Below are 26645 nucleotides of genomic sequence, written 5' to 3'. Positions count from 1 at the left end.
GGTCCTGATTTAAAATGTTAAGTGTATTGAGGTGCTTATCCAGTACTAGGCCTAGTCAGCATATGCAGGTACAGTTTAGGGTTATCTACTACAGTATACTATAGGCTAGTGAGGATTTCCTTCCATCTGATCTAACTCATTAGCTAATTAATGGGTTAAACTCTTGGTTGCTCTAACAAGGATGTGACAGTGCGGAATACACTAACCTGTAGTGCAGAGGTGCTCCAGGAACAGGAAGTGGTCAACACTTGCCAAACGCATTCAACTTCAGAAACAAATGAAAGATGAAGCAACACAACTGAACACTAGTCATTATATTTGTGTATACACTGCTGAAAGATACATTGAAATGATAACTTGTAATTCAAAAACGAGGTCATATTCAGTATATTGATGAGATTGCACCATGGTGTCCCCGGGGAGGGAGGAGATGGGGGTGTAGAGGAGCTGTAGGGAGGTATGATCCCCACTAACATCTGGAGCTCTCAACCTCAGACCTTCAGTTTGATCAGAATGAGCGCATACCCCTTCTGATTTGGATTTATCAACAGATTTGGCATTAAAGCAGAGTGGTAAGGATAAGATGTGTCCAGGTAAAGTCCATTTAAGTACTCAAACTCAACTGGACGCAGGAGATTTGTAATCACACTCTTGGCTCAGGAATTGTTTGTGGGTAGCAAAGGTACTCAACAATTAACCAAAACATGAGTGTGCAGATCTCTTACCTCTGGCAGGACCCAAAGAACTTGCCATGACCTGCCATGACTGTGACTATAACATGAGTAGGCACAAAACCTTCAGAGAGGAAATTGCTGTAGCACCAGTTACACTGGATGTGTGTGTATGTGGTCATTTCAAGAATAAACACTTCAATTTGCATGTGATGCTAAATGATTACTTGCTACATGTTTACTGCATTAGCTGAGTTTAGGACCTTTTGAAGAGTTCCATATATGTGCAGCAGGCACCCAAATGGACCAATCACGCCCTGATGAATTCTGCACCAGTCACCGAAATGTTCTGGCAGACTTTGCAGTGTATGAACATCCATTTCTGGGGCCAAAAGAAATGAAATCGATCATGTGGTCAAACATAATTCCTCATTAACCAACATTGGTCTTCTAAAGCTACACACACGCCTGAATGGCATCCTCTGCCTTAGTGTCTGGATTATGGTCATACTCTACAAATGGAGATATGGACGATCAGAAGGCCAATGTCCTGCTTATTAGAGATTCAGTTGGTGGACCTGAATATTAAAGTTTAATAAATAGCTATGGATGGCATATATGGCATTTATATGTGTGTTATATACACACATTTCACCAGCGCTGTGGGTCAGTGCAACAATGGCATCTGGGTTCCAGATCATGAACTACACATTAATCTGACCTGACCTGTAATAAATTATAGTATAACAACCTAAGGCCTTAAGTCACTAATGTGACACACAGACACTTGATTAGTGTGCTTTGGCCAGCTCCTCTGTAGTCATGACAACAGAAGCATCAGAGAGCATGAGTTTAACATCGCAGTGTTGAACACAGTCTGCAGAATGCACAGTAAAGTTTTACAAAGCAACTTTATCCAAAACCAAGAACAAGTGTCATTTCACAAACACATTGTGTGCATTTACATACCAATATCTGAACAAAAACATTTTATACAACGTATGGCTTTTGCAGACGCGTGAAACTATGGGTGGTGTTTTGGTGAAGGAGTCCCGGCCGTGTTTGCAGACGTTTTGGTGTTTGGTCAGCGGAGGTCTGCGTGCCGTCGTGGAGGTGGAGCATATCTGCTCGCACGAGCACAGTTCACCCGCACATGTGCTGCACCCAGATAAGATACACACCTCAGGAGCTTCCAAGTGTGAGTGAAATACATTTCAGTGAACAAGTGCCATCTCTGGTGTTTTCTAGTGAACCCAAACTCCAACATTTTGGTGTCAAAATGTATTTGGAATGGATAAAATTTTCAGTGTTGAATTAAGTATTAGAATGTTGATTTAGGTCACGTTAAGTGAACTGTGTAGATGTTAACTGAGGACAGGAGATGTGGTTTGTTGTTGTGCTACAAAGCATTTCTACCCAAAAACAGTTGTGCCTCAGTGCGTTATAAGTGAACTCTGCAATGTCAGTAGTATGGCCATGTCAGCTGGAGACTGTTCCTGCTAACCCAACACCACCATAGTCTTACAGTCATCTTTATTATAAGGAAACATTACTATAAACATTTACTTAGCCTCTCAAATAGATTTTCATTGTTAGATGCTTTTGGAAATTATCCCTGGCGTGAAAACATCAACTGGAGACCATTCCCAAGATGCTGGGTGGAGTCCTGACTCTGAAGATCTCCCCATTCTGCTCTTTGGGATCAACTGAGATCATAACTCTGTCCAATGAACAAGTGTGGTTCCCACGGAGACAGGTGCAACAGATGCAGCATTAGCAGGCAAATACAGGAGCGTAGGCCCCTCATGTTCTCCAATGTACCTTTACATGAGGAGAACATCTCCCCTTTACATGAGGAGAACATCTCCCCTTTACATGAGGAGAACATCTCCCCTTTACATGAGGAGAACATCTCCCCTTTACATGAGGAGAACACGCGGGCTGGTCTGGCACAGACAGCGGCACGATAAATGTATGCTATCAGCAAAGAGCCAGTCAGGGAAAGACAACAAAGTGAAACTTTGAGATTCAGGATTGCTGATACTGGGCCCCCCGGTTAAATCCACGCAGTGCACAAGCAAAGATCAGTGCAGTAACACCACGAGCCAGAAACCTACTGCATCTCTCTGCATTAACTATAGTAGTTTCCTTAGACGACAGATATTGTATTATTCCCTTTTTTCAACATTTTAAAAAAAGAAAAGTAAAAAATAAATTGAAGAGAAATGATAGCACATGGGACAGTGTCTTATCCGTACAGAGAGGAGGTGGCTGTTCACCAGTACTGGGTCATTAGCCACACGGGCGTTTGAACATCCCGACCTAGAGGAGCTCATGGTGAAGCTCTGTGCAGTCTGACTCACGTCTCGATCTCCCTCACTGCAAACACCATGACTGACGTCTCCTCTCACACGTCCTGCTCCACTCATCAAGCTCCCATGTGCATCATACAGCATTTTAACTGAAATCTGAAAAACAGTCTGAAATCTGTTGTACAATCCATATATGATGTATTGTTAACCTCACCGTGACTGAACAAGCATGTGCACACCCTGGCAAACACACACACACACACACACACACACACACACACACACACACACACAGGCGCGCGCGCGCACCAATGTTCACATTCTTAAATGTACTTTTTAAGACAGGCACCTTGTTTCTCCCCAAAATAAAAAAAAAAAACAACATTTTGAAGAGGATAATTTGCAAAAACAAAAGCTTTGCATAGCTCTGAATAAAACAAAAAAACATAATTACAGTAAACCAACCTCTGTGTTTTTGCACACAATCATACAACAGTCACCTACTGAGCTGTGATTTTAGGGTTATGGTTATGGTCAGGGTTTGGGGTTAGGGGTCTTAATGGTGCGTGTCAACTACACGTGGATGTAGCCAGCAGAAGGTGGAGGAACAGGCATGTTTGCTGGGGTGCTGGGGGTGTGTGGAGGTATACAGTGCTGGGGTAAAGAAACATTGGGGCTTTGGGCTTCCTGGAACACCCCCCCCTCCACCCACACACACACACACACACACACACACACACACACACACATCAGCGGGAGCTCTGCGAGTTCCTCACATTTTTTATCTCGAGCTCAAGCTGTTTGATCCGAACGTCCCTTTGGTTGAGGACCTCACGGAGCCTCCGAATCTCCTCCTGCTGTTTGTAGAAGATCTGCCGGAGCTACACACACACACAAACACACACACACACACACACACACACACACACACAAACACACATCATACAGACACATACAGATACGTCATGTAAATCTCATTTTTTGTTTGTTTGTCTTATACCAACATCACTAGATGTACTTCAAAATACTTTCAAAATAAAAATGTGCCCATGTGAGAATGTGTGTGAGGCACAGAGAGTGTGTGTGTGAGGCACAGAGAGTGTGTGTGTGAGGCACAGAGAGTGTGTGTGAGACCTCATTCTCGGTTCTGGGAGGTGAGTTCTGTGGGAGATCCTGCTGATTGCTGGCAGCTGTGGGGGTGGACCTGCTCCTGTCCTGACTCTTCTCTCCAGAGGGGGGCAGCAGTGGCTGAGAGGCACTTGCTTCCTTGTGCTCCTGTTTGTGGGCGGAGCCAAGCTGGTCCTGGATGTAGGTGAGCTGGAGCAGCCCAGGGCGGCTCTGAGAGCGACGCGTGTCCAGAGAAGAGCTCAGCGCTTTTCCTGACTCCAAGTCTTCATACGCCTCCACCTTACTGCCGGGCCTGAGAGACATCAGCGTGGGGCCTGCGGAGGAAAAGAGGGAGTGAGAGAGACAGAGAGAGAAAGAGAGGGAGGGAAAGAGAGACAGAGACAGAGAGGGTGAAGAAGAGGAGAGTGGAATGTAGAGAGAAAGGCAACAGAAAAGATGGAAATGGGTAATAGAGGAAGGGAAAGACTTCTACAGGATGTAATTCAGCTCCTTGTAGCACAGCTGCTGTGTAGAGCTCTAAAGCAACAGCAGACCTTTGAATAGACGTAGCTGAGTCACAGTGCCACCCACCTTCAGCAGAACAGCGAGGAAGCACCATCACATGTTTACTGGAGAGGGGCATTCATTCCCCACCATACCAGAACCACGCCCAGCACCTCGACAGCCACCAGAGCTTCTGCTATGGGTGATCATCCAGAACTATTTCACTCTCTGTTCCTTATAAGAAACACAAGAGCAGCACGCAGCTGGTTGCAATTCAACGTAGAACTGGCCAGAACTGGGAAGAACTGGGCAGAACTAGGCAGAACTGTAGACAGTCTGCCCCCTCCCCCTGCACCAGACCACTGCACCTACCACCCCTTTAAATGGCTGCCGTATTACAGCTTAATCTGTAAACACTTCAGAGGTAAACATGGCATCATGCCTGAAAATCAGGGTGACTCAGCTTCCCTTTGAGAACGAGAGCTGTGTTTGTGAATGTGTGTATGTGTGTGTGTGTGTGTGTGTGTGTGTGTGTGTGTGTGTGTGGAGCAGCTACAGCTGGTCTGTGGAGCCAAGATCATGGAGACCCTCACCTTTGTCCATTCCACTCAACCACTCTTCGGCGCTCAGGGCCGGCTCCTTCCCAGCGGTCATGGGGTAGATGTCTTCCTGATAGGTCTCAGACTGCAGAGAACATCAGAGAACATCAGCGGCTCACCATCAGCGGCGATACGCCTGTCCTGATGCTCTAACTGTGCCCTAACAATCAGGCCAATGGTTCTACAGACCTGTGATTCCTACAGGTATATGGTTGGGTATGTGGGCTCTGCCCAGAGGGCAGAGGTGAGAGGTGAGAGGTGTAGAGAGAGGTGCAAGGAGAGTGTGGAGTAGCAGAGCTGTTGATAGAGAGAGCACTATGCAAGCTGCAGGGACAGCAGAAACAGAGCAGTAATTGAGCTGTAATAGAGCAGCAGCAGCTCTGTAGAGCTGTATGTGGAGCTGTATGTCGGGCTGTTTGTAGAGCTATGGTAGAGCTGGAGTACAGCTGTAAGTTGAGTTGTATGTAGAGCTGCAGTAGAGCGGTCTGTCTTACCCTGCGTGGTACAATCATGGACAGAGGCTCAATGAGGCTCTTGATTGTCACCAGTCTATAGAATCTGAACACCTCACAGGAGCAGACGTCCAAACCTCGCTTTGGCATGACAGCTGACAGAGAAAACACGCGCGCGCACACACACACACACACACACACACACACACACACACACACACACACCCACACACACACACACACACACATAAATATTCCCTTATAAAACTAAATTTATGTTTAACCTATAAATCTAGAGTGAGTGAGTGAGTGCCTTTTTTCACCCAGGGCTTAACTGTTATAGCAGCATTCATTGTTAACACATGACAGGAAGGTAAACAGGTAGGCAGCCCTGGTTTGCATGGGAGTTTTGTTATTCAAATACTGATGCAGGAGATTTGCATTGCTAGTAAGACTAGGGGAGCAGCAGAGCAAATAGACAAACAGGCTTTTAAACAGCTCTGTGTGTGTGTGTGTGTGTGTGTGTGTGTGTGTGTGTGTGTGTGTGTGTGTGTGTGTGTGTGTGTGTGTGCCTCACCCATTCCTTTCTGTGGAAGGAGAGATCGATACTCAGTCAGATAGTGTACGTAGGGCTTCTCAACGCTCACCTCATAGTATCTGATATTCCCATCTCCCTACAGAGCACAGGAGATTGTATAAGAGCCAACTCTACCCCCACCATCAGCTACACCACTCCACAACTACACACCCCTCTCTGCTGAATATTCCCACAAACATCTCTCACATATAAAAACGAGATTAAGAAATGTTTTGCTGCTTGTCTGTCAGACATTAAAAAATAAAATTTAACTGTGTAAAACAGGCAAATGAGTCAGTGTGTTTGTGCAAATTCACTGATGAAATAAGCAAAAGTCAGAGTTCTAAGTACGTTTAAAGCTCTAACCACTGGGATTACATAAGACTTGTAAACAACGGGTGCTGAACCTCCTCATATACCAGTCATAATGTGTTAGAGCATGTATCACAAGAACCTGCCTCAGAACAGACATTAGAATGTAGAGAGATAATAATGATCACAGAACAGACATTAGAATGTAGAGAGATAATAATAATCACAGAACAGACATTAGAATGTAGAGAGATAATAATGAATCACAGAACAGACATTAGAATGTAGAGAGATAATAATAATCACAGAACAGACATTAGAATGTAGAGAGATAATAATAATCACAGAACAGACATTAGAATGTAGAGAGATAATAATAATCACAGAACAGACATTAGAATGTAGAGATAATAATAATCACAGAACAGACATTAGAATGTAGAGATAATAATAATCACAGAACAGACATTAGAATTTAGCGAGGTAATAATGAATCACAGAACAGACATTAGAATGTAGAGAGGTAATTATCCATCACAGCACAGACATTCGAATGTATAGATAATAATAAATCACAGAACAGACATTAGAACGGTAAGAACCCCTCACAGAACAGAGACAGTATGCAGAGAAGTGGAGAGAAACAGACAAACATAGGTGGCCACACTCGTAGTACAGCAAACTACGATTTCATATACTTTATAAGTATTCATAAAGTTTCATATACTCACTTTTCCAGCTATGTAAAGCATGTGTGTGTCAGGGTCATAGAAGGGAAACAACACACCAGACAAGCCATCCAAGTCTTCTTGGAAAGAAGGCTGAGAAAGGTCTTCCTGCAACACACATGCCAAAGATGATACAGAACTAGTGGTCCAGACTGGAACAAGGAAACATAGGCTAAGATTTAACTGTAATTCACTCAAGTCTATTAACTATTTTCAGAATGTACAGGCATAAACCAACGCTACAACTGTCCTGTTCCTGGAAAAAGAAAAGGATGCTATGCAGCCATTCTATCAATAGAGGGCACTGTACACTAAGCAAGCTGTGAGATGCCATGTTGTGGTTGAAGAGGAAGAAATGCTTGCTGTGCGTACTTGGTCCCAGAGGGCAATCTGCCGATGATTCCAGCGAGAACTTCCTGTTGACACCAGCATCTTCAGGTTCCCCAAGAACAGCACCTTACTGGCCCTGTGTGATTTACAGCTGGTTTCCTGAAGTAACACATGGGGAATTAAATCTTAATAACCACTAACAAAGCAAAACAGGAAAGATTGGTTTAAGAAAGTACAATTATTGTTGTTGATATTCACTGAAAATGGCAACTTCTAAGGCTGCTTTATAACACTGGAATTCCTATTCTACCAGCAGAATGTCACTACAGGATCACATGAATACACAGGATCACAGTGGTTCCTTTACATCTTTGGTTAGTTTGGAAAATCCTCTGAGTGAGAAGAGAACGCTCACACCAACACCATGAGAATGCTCACACCAACACCAAGAGAATGCTCACACCAACACCAAGAGAACGCTCACACCAACACCATGAGAACGCTCACACCAACACCATGAGAACGCTCACACCAACACCATGAGAACGCTCACACCAACACCAAGAGAACGCTCACACCAACACCAAGAGAACGCTCACACCAACACCAAGAGAACGCTCACACCAACACCAAGAGAACGCTCACACCAACACCAAGAGAACGCTCACACCAACACCAAGAGAACGCTCACACCAACACCAAGAGAACGCTCACACCAACACCAAGAGAACGCTCACACCAACACCAAGAGAACGCTCACACCAACACCAAGAGAACGCTCACACCAACACCAAGAGAACGCTCACACCAACACCAAGAGAACGCTCACACCAACACCAAGAGAACGCTCACACCAACACCAAGAGAACGCTCACACCAACACCAAGAGAACGCTCACACCAACACCAAGAGAACGCTCACACCAACACCAAGAGAACGCTCACACCAACACCAAGAGAACGCTCACACCAACACCAAGAGAACGCTCAAATGGACTACATGCATGCGTGGCAGCTGGGAATTCCAACTGCTGGGAAATATATTATTATTATTATTATTATTACTATTAATAAATTATTAATCAGTCTTTATAATTACAGCTTACGATAAAGTAAGTGTGGGGTAGTCATGGTGGTTAGGGAACTGGTCTTATGACCGGAGGGTCGTGGGTTTGCTTCCTGGGTACTGGGATGGGGCTGCCCATTGCTCTGGGCCCATGTGCACCACAGCCCCCTAGTGATCACTAGTTTGTGTGTTCTCACTTACAGGTGGGTAAATGTGGAGGACTAATTTTGACTGGGGTGAAAATCACAATTGACAATATGGCAACTTAATTAAAATTATAATTTTGGATTACTGCTGCAGGATTAAAAAAAAAAAAGATCTTCAAGCAAATGAGTTGTAAGTGACAGTAGGGACTTACTATAAGACTGCATCAGTGGGTTATAGTCTATCCTGAACTAGACCAATAAAGGCTTGTCATAAGCACAATACAGTAAAGTCAATGCATAACCTAATAGGGATTTAAACTCATTTAAATGCAAAATAGACTAATATCCTGAAAAAAGGCTAATGCCCTGAGCATTTGTGCTCCTGCAGAGTGTTAAATGACCCTGCTTGGACTCTACCTGCATGATCTGCAGTGAGGTAGTAACAGATTCTGCTTTAGCCAATGGTGTGTAAAATGGTGTTAAACACGAGAACTGGCCAGAACAACAAAGAAGAGGTTCAGTGGCACAAGGAGTTAAAAGATCTTAATAACAAACATGTAATAAAAATGGTTTAAAAGTGGCAGCAGCATATTTGCACTTGGGTAAAAAAAAACAGGTCACTGCATGAATAATGTACCCACCCACCCACGCACCCACACGCACCCACACGCACCCACACACACACACCTGTAGAAGGGTCCCTGTGCGTGGATCGATGACGCGGATCTTCTTGTCCTTACAGGAGGTAGCGAGGAGGCTGCCGTCTGTGTTGAAGGACATGGAGAGTACGACCTCAGGGTGCACGCTGATCGCCCTCACGGGGTTCTTCACCACCTGCTCCGGACTGTTAAGATTCCACACCATCACCTGCAGACATACATACACACATTTCAGCACTTCATCACAACCCCTGCAACCCCTCCCCCATCCTACAAATGAGAGGTGTGTGTGTGTGTGTGTGTGTGTGTGTGTGTGTACCTGGTAGTCATAGCCTGTGCTGAAGAGTACATTGCTGGGTGTGTGTGTGTGTGTGTGTGTGTACCTGGTAGTCATAGCCTGTGCTGAAGAGTACATTGCTGGGTGTGTGTGTGTGTGTGTGTGTGTGTGTGTGTGTGTACCTGGTAGTCATAGCCTGTGCTGAAGAGTACATTGCTGGGTGTGTGTGTGTGTGTGCGTGTACCTGGTAGTCATAGCCTGTGCTGAAGAGTACATTGCTGGCTGTGGGGTGCCACTCTACGAGTCCCACTCGGCGTGAGTGACCCTGCAGTTCTTTCCATGGAACCGTGATGTTCTTCAGCACACCATGTTTAGGGATATCCCAGATCTTCACCTGGAGACATGCACGCACGCACACACACACACACAGGCAGACAAAAACACACACACACACACACACACACACCAGCACATCTAGTCATTTGCAGTAACTCGGCATATGAGAAGGGAAGGTCGATGACAGAGTCTAAGCACTAAACACACATTGTAAGCCATCCAACTTCTGTTTCCTGCCCGTGTCTCTCTTTACCCTCTTAACGTCTCTCTCGCTCTCCTCCTAACATATCTCTCTCTCTCTCCTCTTAACATCTCTCTCTCCTTCTGACGTCTCTCTGCCCTTCAAATCCGTCTTGCCAATATATCTTTCTACTCAGCATTCTGCACATGCAAACATCACAAGGAATGACTGACATCACATTCAGGATTCAGGGAACAGAAAGAGCACGTTTAACTTGCAAGCACTAGGTAATGACATTGACTCCTGTAGTTTAGTAGTAGTCTGACTCCAGGGTATCGTGCATTCTGGCCTATCCATACTACTACTACACAGGATGAATTCTGTGATCAGACGCAAAGCACTTTGTAAGTCGCTCTGGATAAGAGCATCTGCCAAATGCCTTAAATGTAAATGTAAAGAGAACACGTCTGAGAAAGCCCTTTAGATGGTGCGTGGAAGATGGAGACTCTGGGGAGGATTTACATCAGTGCCATTTGTTTAGACATTTGTTGTTTAGACATTGAACATGTGGACAGTTGCCAGTGGCCGGGGGACATGTGGACAGGGAACACATATACTGACCGTAGCATCTTCTGAGCAGGACGCTATGCAGAAATCATTAAAAGGATTCCATTTGATGTCCAACACGTTCCCTCTGTGGCCTGAAACCTTCGGATGATGTGGATCAATCTTCCCTGTCTGACTCACACACACACACACACACACACACACACACACACACACACACACACACACACAAACAAGCATACAAGCAGGCTGGTTAGTGAGAACATTACGCGCCATTTCCACAGTATGCAGGATCATGTGTGTGCATGTCTGTGTGTGCACACGTCTGTGTGTGTGCACGGTGATCACACTGGCCTGATGGAACCTGAGGAATGCTTGCTGAATGTGTCGGGAGGTGTTGTGTAATTTTGGGCTAAAGGGTGTGGTGAAACTCAACAGAGCATATTCACCGTTACAGCACTGTGAACCCACACGTCACCTTTTCAACATCAGGGTGAACACACACATCACCCTTATGGCAGTGTGAGCCAACTTCACTGTTACAACAGCAGGATGAACACACACTTCATTGTTATGCTGGTGTGAACCCACTTCACTGTTACAACAGCAGACAACACTAATAGATAAAGGCTGAGAACCACAAAATAAATGTAGCCACACACAGCACACTCTGTCTCTCTGTCTCTTCCTCCCCCTCTCTCCCTCCATCTCCCCGTGTCTCCGTCTGTCTCTCCAGTATGTCTGACTGGTTTCTCACAAGTCAGGGCAGGAGCAGTTGCACGGTGAATGTAGCAGCAAGTCTGTTCATGGAAATGTTATCACTCGAGTTTAATTTTAAATAGTGAGAGTGTGACTTCCTTTTCTCAGTACTTAATGATGTCAAAATGTCATTTTTTACACAATTATACAGTTTTGGCAGGATGTTGACATGGCAATTTAAAGTGACAGGTCAAGTGCCACTTTTAAGTCTTACTTTCAAGGTTTTTTTTTTGTTGACCAAGCATTTGGAACACAGACAGTACAGGTTCACAGCCAAGTCACAACCATAAATAACAAAGTACTCTTTTATTTGCCTGTCTAATTAAATTGTTAAATCGAATGTGTAAGAGGTGTCTGAGTGTTCACAGCTTGTAGCTGATGCCCTGCGGTGTTCAGCCTGTAGCTGATGCCCTGCGGTGTTCAGCCTGTCTGCAGTGTTCAGCCTGTAGCTGATGCCCTGCGGTGTTCAGCCTGTCTGCAGTGTTCAGCCTGTAGCTGATGCCCTGCGGTGTTCAGCCTGTCTGCAGTGTTCAGCCTGTAGCTGATGCCCTGCGGTGTTCAGCCTGTCTGCAGTGTTCAGCCTGTAGCTGATGCCCTGCGGTGTTCAGCCTGTCTGCAATGTTCAGCCTGTAGCTGATGCCCTGCTTGTCTGCAGTGTTCAGCCTGTAGCTGATACCCCGCGGTGTTCAGCCTGTAGCTGATACCCCGCGGTGTTCAGCCTGTAGCTGATACCCCGCGGTGTTCAGCCTGTAGCTGATACCCCGCGGTGTTCAGCCTGTAGCTGATACCCTGCGGTGTTCAGCCTGTAGCTGATACCCTGCGGTGTAGCCTGGGTACCTGTAGCTGATAATCCTGCTCCAAGAGATCTACCGCCCTGCAGAGTTTACGACCAATCCTGCTCCAAGAGATCTACCACACTGCAGAGTTTACGACCAATCCTGCTCCAGGAGATCTACTGCCCTGCAGAGTTTACTACCAATCCTGCTCCAGGATATATATCACCCTGCAGAGTTTACTACCAATCCTGCTCCAAGAGATCTACTGCCCTGCAGAGTTTACTACCAATCCTGCTCCAAGAGATCTACCGCCCTGCAGAGTTTACGACCAATCCTGCTCCAGGAGATCTACTGCCCTGCAGAGTTTACTACCAATCCTGCTCCAGGATATACATCACCCTGCAGAGTTTACTACCAATCCTGCTCCAAGAGATCTACCGCCCTGCAGAGTTTACTACCAATCCTGCTCCAAGAGATCTACCGCCCTGCAGAGTTTACGACCTATCCTGCTCCAGGAGATCTACCGCCCTGCAGAGTTTACGACCAATCCTGCTCCAAGAGATCTACCGCCCTGCAGAGTTTACTACCAATCCTGCTCCAAGAGATCTACCGCCCTGCAGAGTTTACGGCCAATCCTGCTCCAAGAGATCTACCACACTGCAGAGTTTACGACCAATCCTGCTCCAGGAGATCTACTGCCATGCAGAGTTTACTACCAATCCTGCTCCAGGATATATATCACCCTGCAGAGTTTACTACCAATCCTGCTCCAAGAGATCTACCACCCTGCAGAGTTTACTACCAATCCTGCTCCAAGAGATCTACCACCCTGCAGAGTTTACTACCAATCCTGCTCCAAGAGATCTACCGCCCTGCAGAGTTTACGACCAATCCTGCTCCAGGAGATCTACCAACCTGCAGTTTCCTACCAATCCTGCTCCAAGAGATCTACCGCCCTGCAGAGTTCACGACCAATCCTGCTCCAGGAGATCTACCAACCTGCAGTTTCCTACCAATCCTGCTCCAGGAGATCTACTGCCCTGCAGAGTTTACGACCAATCCTGCTCCAGGAGATCTACCAACCTAGCTCTAGAAGATTAACCGCCCTGCAGAGTTTACTACCGATCCTGGAGGGAGTGTATGTGAGTCTGGTGTGACAGCTGGAAGCTGGGCTGTCTCTTTAGTGACCAGGGGGTGATCAGGAGAACTGATACATGGTAACTGATATTGAACAACTGTGTTATCATTCAAATTGTATGAGATAGCAGAGAGGTAAAACACACACAGCAGTGATCACTCTGATGTGTGTGTAGACTTGCAGCCTGAAGCTGTTTACAGAAGACAGATGACACCGTGTAACATCACCTTGAGGCGTGCCTGGCACGGGGGTTAGGATGAAGTCATCAACAAAAGGCAAGATAACACAGCCCCCGACAAGCCCAGTGGGAAAGCCCCAGTACAGGACTGGACAAGAAACATACCCAGGATGACCTGATACCAGGGGCCTGGGGGGGGGCAGACAAGGGAGCAGAGGGGGCAGAGAGAGTGGGACAGAGAGAGTGGTGTGTGTGTGTGTGTGTGTGTGTGTGTGTGTGTGTGTATCACAGTCTAGGAGTTGTGGCACTGAAGGGGGAATCAGAAATTCATTGAATGGCCAGCACTGCTATCACCATCTCCACATGGCCAAACAAAGCTTCACACACACGGAACACACAGACACAGCCCAGTTTGTACACACTGTCACAGACGGAGGTCACTCCTCACTCTACATCACATCACCAATTCTTAAAGGCACAGAATGAGTAGTTAGGGCTTTTTGCCCATTTGGATTGTAAAGTCAGATCTCCACCCACCCATGACAGATATTAGCAAACATGCCTGCCTGCCCCTCAGGTAGCGATACTGCATCTGAGGTAGTGGCACTGCCCCTCAGGTAGAGTGGTAGTGAAGTGTGCACTACACACTCACTCGACCCACTGCCCCCACATTCTTCCAATGAGTCGATAACTGGGAGGAGCACAACTTACATGATTGATGGAGAGGACAAGGAAGGCTCCGCCCCCACCACATTCAGTGATGACCGCGATGAAGCGTGGATTGACAGAGCAGAGATGGTTGTCGTGGACGCTGCGTGTGATTGGCACGCCATCGTAGCAGTTCTCCTTGGTGGCAGCTTTACCGAAGACGTGACGGAACTTTGAACTGCGGTACTGAGGACGCCATGTCATCTACAGCAGAAAAGGGCAGAACCACCAAACACACACACACACACACACACACACACACACACACACACACACACACACACACACACACACACACACACACACACACACACACACACACTTGCATTAAAACACGCATGACCATGCACTTGTGCACTTACATACAGCCCTCATTAATACCAGTAAAACTCTGCACCCAGCCTCTATGACGCTGTAGTGGACCCGCAGTAGAGCAGCCCCACACAGTCCTTATACAGGGACTCAACATGTTGGGGACAGAGACACAAACGTCCTGCATGTCTCACAGAAGGAGATCTGCTACACAAACCCAAGGAACCAGAAAGCCCAGAGAACCAGGAGTATCTGAGGGAACATCATGGAGTGTGTCGCTCTCTCAGTACTGGAGGACAGGGGCCCGTTTCCACTTCACTCCATATCAACATCTGCGTGAAGTTTATTACAACATGTTGGGATACTGACATTCACAGTCTGTGTGTGTGTGATTTGTATGTCATGTATCACAGAGTCCATCATGTTTTCCTGAGAGGGCAGGATTGGTTGTGAACAGGGTCAGAACTCCCCTGAGTCTTGTTTCAGGTGTGCAGGTGCAGCCCTGCTGCATTAATTAGTAATCAGTCATTAGACAGGAAGCAGCGCAGAAGGGAAGGAGTGCAGACATGTCATATAGGGGAGTGGCCCAGTTTAGGGGGTGTGGCCTTAAGCATGTGGAGTCCTATTCGATTGGCCGAGCTATGTAGGAAGCCGAAAATCCTCAATACACACACGTCTGTGACAGGCTAACAATGTCTGGATTTTGTATTAATGTGCCAGGTTTGTAAATCATTAAGCTTGTTCTGTCCATTGAATAGACTAATCTTTACCATTGTGTTGCTTAGCAACAAAAACTTGTTAGCAGACTACAATGTATTGCAGAAGAATTCTTTATTGTGAGTATTTTTCCCAGTATATTCTATTTTGTGTCGCGCCACAATAAAATCACGCACGGACTCTTGTGGCTTAAGGTTTTATTAACAAATGTGATTTAATTCACCAGCTGCCCACCAAGCGAGTAGCACTAGTGTGGTAGGACAGAGACTCTGAATGTCCCAGGACTTTGTCCCTGGAAGACCACTTTCCACTCAAATCCACTCATCTAGTCCTTTTACTCTCTCATTCCTGTCCAACAGGTTTCCTTCAGGTTTCTCAAACTGTTCACATTCTTCTGCTAGATCTCACACAAAGCGTGGTCACCTCCAGGCCCCTCCCTTTAGTTATGCTGCTATAGATAAGCCTGCTGGAGCCACATGCTAATCACTGGCTCATGAGATATGTATGTCTGTTTAAATCGATGGCTGTCTAAATTGATGTTCACATACTCAACCTGTATTTTATATCTTGGTTGCATGCTTCTAGTAAAGACAATTTCATACAAGCACCTAGGAGATGGTCTGGCTGGCCAGTGGATGTGCCGATGCCGTGGTTGGATGTGACATAGCCGCAAGAGGACGCGCTGATGCTAACTCCTACCTGAGGTTCACCAGCTGCACTCGGCCTGGAATTAGAACTATAACTATAGAATTATATTTGACTTCTGCTAGCGGGCCGCCCAATGGAGGATGGGTTCTCTTTTGAGTATTGGTCCTCCCAAGGTTTCTTCCTAAACCTAATCTTAGGGATCTGGACCCATACGATTGTAAAGCTGCTTTGTGACAGCAAGTGTTGTAAAAAATGTAAAAATTTGTATTAGCTCTGAGGAGCTTCTGAGAGGAGGCTCTATCTCCTCCACACTCCCCCCCCCCCCCCCCCCCCCCGCTGGATGAAGGTATCTCCTCCACCCCCTGCTGGATGTGCAGAAAACAGCAAGCAGCTGTCAGGGCTTCCCCTCCCTCCTGAGTGAAACCTCACTTCAGAAAAGACACGAGTTTGCTGATCATATCTGCACTCAACAGTGAAACAGGCTTGACAACAACACTGTGCCTCCTGCTATCAACTCTCCCAAGGACAATAACCAAGCAAAGACAAAAGCAATGCAAAGAGATTACCATCTAATCTCATTTGAGACACGGGGAAGAAACAAAAAGCAAAAGAGAGAGCAAGAGAGATAGAGAGAGAGAGAGAGAGAGAGAGAGTTTGTCTGAATCAGATATAGCCTAGGTACAATTGGTATAATTATTTTTTAATAGCACATTCCAGTACAACTTCACCTTGGAATTCTGTTTGTGTTAAACTTTCAGCAATTCTCTCACCTCCTGGGAGACCTGTAACTAAGATAATGACTGTGTCCATGTCAGCCATCACTCACTGCCAAAAATCCAACCTGCCCTGTTTTTCTCAAAATTTAAATATCTCTGACAGCCCAATTCACACAAATGCTTCAGTAAGGTGTGTGTGTGTGTGTATGTGTGCGTGCTGAGTGTATTGTAATGAAAATACAGCTCTAGTAGAACTATGAAACCCATGCTGACCACTCCATGTCCGTATGGGACGCAGGAACATGGCTTCTCCACAGTGGCAACTCGACCAGAAACACCTGCTCTTTAAAGAGTGCTTCATGGGACCCCAGATCCATCAGAGGAGCAGAGGGCCCAATCACGACACGGGACTGCTGGTTTATGCTCTGGTATTAGCCGACTGCTAGTTTCTCCACACTCAGCACTGACGAAGCTCTTTATCTCACACTCTACATCTCCTGACGCAGGGCTGTAAGGCATGACCTGCCTTGAGACCCACAGGCCCCTGTGCAGAACAGTGAATGGGGTGATCTGCACACTCTCGGGTTTGGTATCATTCTGGGTTCTGAGCTGCAGATTCTCTGGAGGGAGAGGTGTCATTCTACTGTACACACTTACATGTGCCTCCATGTGTGTGTGTGTGTGTGACACAGTACAAGGAGGAAAATCCCTATCTTCTTCTAGCTCCACAAACACACACACACACACACACACACACACACACACACACACACACGATCAGTGAGTTTAAAGAAATAAAACTCTGCTCAGGAACACAAGCTGTTGCACTGCACATTATTTTCCACAAAGAACACTGAAATAGCAATAGGGGTTTAACTGCACAAGTTTTAATTAATCATTAACCGAGTGAGGTGTGGCAGAGTGAAGCGTTAGGCAAAGTGTCAAATAAACTTGGACTGCTTCAGGTGTACATCTAACACACACTAACACACTTACACACACGTGCATGCACATCTAACACACACACACACACACACATCTAAAATGCTCACACTCACGTGCATGCATATCTAACACACACACGCTCATGTGCATGCACATCTTACACACACACACACACACACACACACACACACACACACACACACACACACACACACACACTCACATGCATGCTCTGTAGCAGCATCCACTATGCATTTGAACATGTTACATATAATGCTTAAACATATGGTGAGGTGTTCCTGCTAAATATACACATTACAACTCGGGTATAGCTGGAGACCTTTAAGAAAAGGTGATGAGGTGCGTTCTGAAAAGCACCACCCCAGAACACCAGACCCTTGTCTCCCTCAAACTCCGGACCCTTGTGTCTCACTCCAACCTTTCAGATAAAGCTCTTTCTGGTTCTCCTGGTCTTCCTCTTGTGCTGTGCAAGATCTACTCCACTACTGGAATGTACAGATGTGCTTTGGTGAATGTTTGGTCAGTGATGAAGCCTTTATCGGCTGTTACTGCACTGCAGGACACTCCCAGCAGGGGGCGCCTCACCCTGGGGTGCAGAGCCACAGGAGAGGGAGACCTCCATGAGTGAGTATGCACAGCTTACACACCAACACCTGCTTCTCTCTCCTGCTGGAGCCTGTCCCAATCTCTCTCTCTCACACACACACGCACACGCACACACACACACACACACACACACACACACACACACACACACACACACACACCACAGCCAACCTCCAACTGTAAATTATACTGACCCCATCTCACCTTCACCTGTCTACACACTAAACCTTGGGGCTGTGATGAGCTCATCGTCTCTCCCCCCACACATTCTTAGAGGAAGTAGGGAATGCATTCGTTTACATTATGTGTACTAATGTGTGAATACACAAGCATGCAGACACACAGGTGTATACAAACAAACACAGACATATAGGTACACCATCACCACACAAGCATTATATAACTGCAGTGCTGTGTGTGTGTGTGTAAGACTACCCATGGATGCTGACAGTTAGGCAGACACAAGGGCTCGATATATGAAGAAATTCACTCACACGCACTTTTCCTTAGAAATGCAAGCACGCACAGACTTGCACACACACCCGTGCAGACACACACACACACACAAACTACATACACACATTTCAATCAGTGATCAGAGTCCAGCATCCCTTCTGGCAGAAGCCTGATAAGAACAAATCTGTCAGAACTTTTCTTCATTTTATCGCAGTGCTTATCACTGACACAAGAGCTGCCCTGCTGAATCAGTGGATGGAAACAGTCTTAACCGGAAGCTATTTTAGCTCTTTTCCCTGAAAGCCAAGGGATTAAGGGAAGACATATGCACACGCACAAATAATAACTGTGATCTGATATGATAGGATCAGTGTTTCCAGTAAGGGCCTGTCTGAGGTGACGGCCTCTCTCTCCAGCTCTGCAGGAGGAGAGGGCTCTGCTCAGCCTGGCACTGCTGGGGGTTGATAGGAGACACCAGAGGGCACACCACGGGACAGGGTACCCCACAGGACAGGACATCCCACAGGACAGGTTACCCCACAGGACAGGGTAGACAGCAGGATCTTACTGATGCTCACTCCCATGACATTACAGTAAAGTAACCTTCAAACACCCACAGCAAGACGACAGGGCGGGGTTTCCTATTGAACGACAGCTTCTTTTTGATCCGTCTGAGTGACTCGTGCCACAGATTTTACTCATGTCACCTCACCCAGACATCACAATGGCTGGAGCGGTCTAGACTGCTGTCTCACCTGCTCCCCTTTGTGCTTTAATTCTTTATACCTCAAACTGGCTGCATTCCAGGAGCCTTCTGAAGTCTGGAGGCAGGTTGAGCATTCAGTCCATCTGGAAGGTGTCGATTCACCTCACACTTCACCTGGTGAGGCCACGTGGGTGGAGAAGGGGGTGGGGCTGAACATCAGGGATCACGGGCCCCCCTGAGATCACAGAGCTGGGGCAGACCTGGAGCTCAGGACACACAGCTTTCCGGAAAGGGGAGATTACAGGCCTGTAGCTAAACGCCCCTGATGGTGAAAAAGTGCAGCTTACTGAGAGAGCAGGAAAAGAGGCGTAATTACGACAAACTTTATCTCTCCTGATAAGCAGGTAGGCAGTGCTCTGATGGTGGAACACCAGGTTTAAGCCATCGAGTCAGGCCTCAGCACACTGGAGCAGTGTGTGTGGTGGTGGGGAGGATGTGTTAGCATGAGTAAGAGAGAAGTGTTAGCACTGAGTAGGTGGAGAGGGGCCATATGTTGTGATAGGGGGGTCTCGGGGGCGACCACATTCCCGCCCTTAGAATGATTTGTGGTGTCAAATGCAAGTCTCCACATCCACAGGTATAGAGAAACTCAAAAGGTGAGAGGCACACACTGCATAGCAGAGGAGCCCACAGGTGTGGCCCATCATTAAACAGGGCCCAGCAGGACATTCAGGATCTCCTTCCAGGGAGTCACCTGGAAGATCACCTGGGTCCTGGGTCCAGCTGGAGTGCTCCTGCTCCCCTCCACACCGAATGCGCCGTGTTCCTGGACGGCCGTGTTCCTGGACGGCCGTGTTCCTGGACGGCCGTGTTCCTGGACCGCCGTGTTCCTGGACCGCCGTGTTCCTGGACCGCCGTGTTCCTGGACCGCCGTGTTTCGGAGGCCACAGAAGGCTCACAGCAGGTCTGCTTATCCATAACTTAATTAAAACCCGATTACATACCACAGCCACACCGTGACTCAGGATTTGTTAGTTAAATCTATGAGGCCAAGGTGACCTGTTTCCTTGATTACTGCTACAGCACTGCGAGCTCTCCGCACACCATGGCAGAGTTGCTCACGTCACACGGCTCATCTCTGGCCTCTCCAGATGGAAAGGTGAGTATTTTGGGTAATGCACATTTGCATTCTCCATGTTTCCATACTGGCCCCAACCTATGTTACTTTGCTAAACAAATAGGCTGTTTGACCACAGATCAGAAAAACAACAACATGATCCAAGATCACTCTCGTCTCTTCTGGCGAATCACAAGGCAGCCTGCAGAGCTAAATTAAAAACCACTACTGCACAAAACTGATGCTAAAATGGCTGAGAACTATTTAGTTATAGACTAGCAGATAAATAAACCTCACTTAAAACTTCCTGTCTTGAAGCTGGACCAGTTAAAGGTAAACCAGCATCAGCAAATGAATCACTTTTACCCTCCTAACAAATTATACGCCATTTATTTCTATAGTCAATGATTCCATTCAATAGGCGATGAACACAGGGCAGCTGCAGAGGTAAGAAGACAAACAGAGGGAACCAGACACTAAATCAATCCCAGTAATGACTTACAGGACAGTGGGGCGTGGCAGGGATTAATGACTCCTGCACTCATCACACACCAGCCATACAAAGCCATTACAACTCTGGGCCACTGATGTGAGAGCACAATATGGCTGAAGTGCACACATACGCACACACGCACACACGCACGCACACACGCACGCACGCACACACACGCTTCCCTGTCTGGAGGATGCAGAGGTACAAGTGTGTTTGTGCAAATGCTGAAACCTTCTGCAGTGAACGCACTCTGGGTGGTGCACTCTAATCACGTCTGCTCCATCAGCTAACAGCATTAGACGCCGCTGGAGCCCACGCTGATGGGACACTGCAGAGACAGCTGGGTCTTCATCAGCGAGAGCCATCCTAGGCTCTGCATGCACACACAATCCAGAAGATCTACAAGATGGTCACAACCAGAACTGCTCATGGTTTGCCCATACACGCACACGCAGAAACATGCACACACATGCACACACTCATGCATACACATCCTCTCAGCTCCACTACACACAGTGAATAATAAGACAGGATCTTCTTTGCTGACCCATCAGGGTCTTCCAAGTTTAACTTTCATGTTTTTAGTGTGAGTATTCAGATGACCATACCAAGATTTTGGAATACAGAGAAAAGTGGCTATAAGGTACAAAGGTCAAAAGACAAAGCTTAAACCCTTTAACCAAACGTCCTCAGCAATGACTAGAGATGTGGAGGTGGTCATTTCATGAAAATGGTGACTCGGGTGACCATCACCAAAATGTAGCTTTGTCTGGAAACAGCATACCACCATTCTGTGTCTAGCCAGGCAGGAGTGTGTGGGAGATATTGGGCTATTGGCTGTGTGTGGGGGAGATATTGGGCTATTGGCTGTGTGTGGGGGAGATATTGGGCTATTGGCTGCGTGTGTGGGGGAGATATTGTGTTATTGGCTGCGTGTGTGGGGGAGAGATTGTGTTATTGGCTGCGTGTGTGGGGGAGAGATTGTGTTATTGGCTGTGTGTGTGTGGGGGAGAGATTGTGTTATTGGCTGTGTGTGTGTGGGGGAGAGATTGTGTTATTGGCTGTGTGTGTGTGGGGGAGAGATTGTGTTATTGGCTGTGTGTGTGGGGGGGAGAGATTGTGTTATTGGCTGTGTGTGTGGGGGGGAGAGATTGTGTTATTGGCTGTGTGTGTGTGGGGGAGAGATTGTGTTATTGGCTGTGTGTGTGTGGGGGAGAGATTGTGTTATTGGCTGTGTGTGTGTGGGGGGGAGAGATTGTGTTATTGGCTGTGTGTGTGTGGGGGAGAGATTGTGTTATTGGCTGTGTGTGTGGGGGGAGAGATTGTGTTATTGGCTGTGTGTGTGTGGGGGAGAGATTGTGTTATTGGCTGTGTGTGTGTACTTCAGTGAGTGATTCCTCTGCCTGCAGTTACCCTCTCTGTGTAATCCTTCCGTGAGGAACCCTGTGCTGCTGTAGGGAAATATCCTACTGCATATTATATCTGCCCCACCCCCCAGCTAACGAGCAGAGACTTACACCCACATTCTCTCTCTAATGCGCACACACACACACACACACACACACACACACACACACACACACACAGTGAGGACTGTGCTGAAGTGAACCATACATAAACTCTTAACATTGTTCTTTAATGTAACTGGGTATGAGGACCAAAAAGCAGGACATGTACAGGGGATTTAGAGTCGGCACATGAAGGAGGACGTGTACACACACAAACATCTTGGGGCGAAGGACACCTCATCTCTCACTCCACTTAGCCACAATGTCTCTCCATGATTGCCATCAAGTGAAAGCCATTTGTTTATAAACTACTGTGCTACCCCAACCGATTCCATAAAAGTCCAAACTGCTGCTAACAGTTCAACAGCGAGATCACAACCATCTCACTAGAGCCATCTTGAGAATAAAATACCAATGAGTGAAGTGAGGTTTAATACCCCAAAGGAAGGGCTGATGGGTATCTTTTGCCAGTAAACTGCGTCCAGGTGATGCGTTTGTCTTGCTAGTGCCCCCTCAGGGCAGGAGAGGCTCTGTTTCTCAGATCACCTTCCTGAAGCTCTGGGGTAGCTAGAAATGTTTAAGGTGGGGTGGTAGGGGGAGGGCAACGGGGTGAAATCACTCTCACACACTCACACACACACACACACACACACACACACACACACACACACACACACACACAGCAAGAGAAGGCACTATTCACTTCAGAAAAATGCACTAGCACATGGGAGATACAAATGAGCTACAGGTGAGTCTGGGTAGGGTGTAGTGCGCTCTGCTGTCTCCTTCCAGGCACATAACAGCACGCTACAGGAGGAGTTCATTAGCCCGGGGCGGCAGCAGACAGTGGAGAGACGAACACGACGTCATGCTGCCGACGCCCCCATCATCTCCTCCGGTGCTCGTGTTCGGGCAGAGTCGAGAAACACAGCCCCCCGAGCCTCTGATGTCGTCCATGCTGTCTTACTTCAGCACTGGGAGAATGAGCTGAGAAACACCCATCATCTGCGTGGGTGACCTGGAGCACTCACAAACTGTCTCAACATACAAGGAGACTCCTTGACAGCTTCTTCCTGCTGATTGCAACACTTCATGCAAATGACTTCAGTCGAGGTCTGGACGGAAGGGTTTCGCTTGTTGCTCATCACACTATGCACAGACGTTACAAAACAGCCACGACAAACAAGTGCTGGTACAACAGTGTCCATTCAGGAGTCCTCCGAGAGGTCAGGAAGGGGGCGGGAGAGAAGGCGGGGCCCTGTGGTTGAGTAGGCCAAGAGGGCAAAAGAGCGAGGGAGTGAGGTAGTGAGAGAGCGAGGGAGTGAGAGAGTTCAGGGTCCAAGGACATGTTTGCACATGGCCACACCCCCTACCCCTCCACCGCTCCACACCGCCGCACCCTGAGGACTTTGATACCTGGCAACACCCGCAATCCTGCTGCACCATCCCAACATATCACACTCCCACGTGCCTCTCTCACGCCCTCTTCCTCATTCTGTCCTTCTCATTGTCTCCTTCTCTCTCTTCCTCATTCTGTCTTCCTCTAGCTCTCCCTCCCTCTTTCTCTCGTTCTTTCCCCCTCCCTCCCCCTCTCTATCTCTTTCTCTCCTACAGCCTCTCGTTTTGCGGTCATCTCTTCTCCGTGGGCTGATGGGATAGCAGGACCCAGTTGTATCAGACACATGGCTGCTCACAGACACCACATGACACAGCAGGAACAGAAACCAGCGTCGCTGACATGACAAAATGATGTCAAACGATTCAAAACACTCCGATTAAAAACAGGGTTTAAATGGGAGTGTAGGGTTTAGAGAGTAGTATGTGGTATGAGATTGCGAGTTTACAAGTACAGTTTAAACTATGCTGATGAACAAACTTCACTGGGATCAAATCATACAAATCTCAGTCATCTGCTCAGCGCTTGTTCAAATATACCATTGATGCAGAGAAAGGTTTTATTTTTCTGCTCCATAATAAACTACAGATTAGTCCCCAGGCTGTTTAAAGAGTCTTATCTAGAGCAGGGAAGCTGGTTCAGGACTGGTGAAGACGATGACTATGGAGAGATGACGTGTGTTCATCTCTCTTCGGCCCCTTAAGAAGCACCTCACTGACCTGACCCTAATACTTCCGGCCTGCTTTACTGGACTTACCATGTTAGGCTTCAGGTTAGTTTCATATAATAAGCATAAAGTGTGTAGCATAAAACAAACAACGCAAACGTGCACTGTTCCCTAAGAGTCTCACTCTCCCTAAACACACGCACTCCAGCACTCAATTATAGACAGAGAGGGAAATCTAATACATTTAATATACATCGTTTAATAAGTTTAATAAACAGCTTCAACTATTACTCTTCAACGCAGCTTAAGTGTTCTTTCTTTATGCCATAGTCATTTTAAACACACACACACGTACAAAATGTACGTATACATTTAATTACAGCTACCGGGTCTAATGTTACACTGCACGCGTAGGAATATTCAATTGTACAAGGGCAACGTGGTTAATTGACAGCAGAGCCTTCTGCGATAAGATGCCTGAATTGAATACGTCCGCGTCCGGCGTGGACCACCTGATTAATTCTGCTATTGGTCTTTAAAACGTTTTTTGTAACGAGGAGAATAAATGAGCGAGAATAAATTACGTTACCAGCTGTTACAAGTAACACAAAGTGGTAGACTGGGCTACCTAAATAGATCTTGCAATAGTTTTAGGCCTGGAAATCCTATAAATAGTTCGTAATATGGAAACGTGTGCTTCCAAGTGTTCCCAAGAGTTAAAACCATTTATCCCCCTCCCCTTCAGAAATGTACAGGTCCACTCAGAAGTGCCGACACGCTTTTAGTATCCAAATAAACAATCAACTTTAGCATAACCAGAGAGACGTCTACTTTAAACGCTCCGTATTCCCCATCTTCTGTGAAGACACCTACACACACGGTTCTTACCTTTGGTCCCACAGGGTGAAGACAGGTGACCGGGTCACCCACGAGCTCTTCGAGGACTCGCGCTCTCTCAAACGGACTATTTCAGTGTCTCAGCGGCGTGTCTGGCAGATTCCCCAGAGTAATGTTTCGTCTATCGTTTATACGTGAGTTCCGAGTGCAGGCTGTGTGTAAAAACCGCGGAGAAACACCCACTAAAAACACGCAAATAGTCAATGATAGAGCGAGGACATCACACATGACTCGGGTCTGGACGGGAAACGGCAGCAGGTCGCGGCGGCGCTGCGGTAGTCTACGGATGGGTGGAGAGATGCTAGAGGAGGAGTCCCTCTTCCCCACAAAGAGTAGCTCGGCTTTTGTAACTCTACACGCTGTCTAGCCCTTAAGCAAGTGGTCCGACTCTGTGGTTGTCTTTTGTTTCGCTAAGCACATACCAGTCCCTCGAGTGTTCGGCGGACACAGTTTGCCAGCCGGGGACCCCCAGTATTGACCCATAACACACGCGTGTGGACATGAAGAGACAGGACGAACCAGAGGACAATCGGTTACTTTATCACGCAGCCTACGCCGTGACCTCAAAATGCCTCGTATGCCCGATGCATATGATGACACGACGTGCAGGGTTACATTTTATTTATAGTTATCTGAAATGGCCACTGTTTGTTTTTAAGAGCCTATAATGCAAGGTCCACGTTCATTCCGCGTCTGATGGCCATGCACAAATATATGAGGGGCGGAGGATAAACAGGAATCATACTGACTTAAACTATAATACATTAAATAATTTAATGATTTAGGTGATTACGTTTTCTGTCCACCCGCAAAAACAACGCTGACTAGAGTATGACGCGGAAACATTTAACGTTAATGACGGTGACCTCGAAGACCCAAACTTTTCTGAACAAAGTCAAGTAGACATTGTATTTAGTTAACGAATTACAGACATGCACACAGATGCCCGTAAAATACTGCTTTTTTTATTCCACAACTGAAGAGAGAAACTGAATTTTTAAAGCGCGTCTCGTGTGGACATGTCACCTCACGAAGCGTCTTCCTGGACTGACGCAGCA

At 46.9% G+C, this 26645-nt stretch overlaps 1 protein-coding gene across 2 annotated transcripts; it reads right to left on the bottom strand.

The window, feature by feature from the left end:
• Positions 1-1565: 1565 nt before the first annotated feature.
• On the bottom strand, positions 1566-26164 carry coro2aa (coronin 2Aa). 2 transcript variants are annotated; one of them, XR_013121213.1, is made up of 13 exons: positions 25579-26164; positions 14386-14586; positions 10878-10994; positions 9984-10133; positions 9491-9670; positions 7635-7751; positions 7266-7370; positions 6223-6319; positions 5688-5800; positions 5188-5278; positions 4118-4425; positions 2608-3864; positions 1566-2535 (listed from the first exon to the last, which is right to left on the bottom strand). XR_013121213.1 is itself a non-coding variant. In XM_076973942.1 (12 exons), exons 2-12 carry the CDS (start codon positions 14584-14586, stop codon positions 3733-3735), a joined length of 1611 nt encoding a protein of 536 aa, XP_076830057.1. In that variant the 5' UTR covers positions 25579-26164; the 3' UTR covers positions 1566-3732. The 2 variants fall into 2 exon arrangements, 1 of the variants encoding a protein (XP_076830057.1); XM_076973942.1 differs by having other exon boundaries at positions 1566-3864.
• Positions 26165-26645: the final 481 nt, after the last annotated feature.

This window comes from Brachyhypopomus gauderio, chromosome 15 (assembly GCF_052324685.1).
Source record: "Brachyhypopomus gauderio isolate BG-103 chromosome 15, BGAUD_0.2, whole genome shotgun sequence".
NCBI lineage: Eukaryota > Metazoa > Chordata > Actinopteri > Gymnotiformes > Hypopomidae > Brachyhypopomus > Brachyhypopomus gauderio.
Note: the sequence above shows the minus strand (reverse complement) of the source record. Positions and strands in the feature narration are given on the sequence as shown.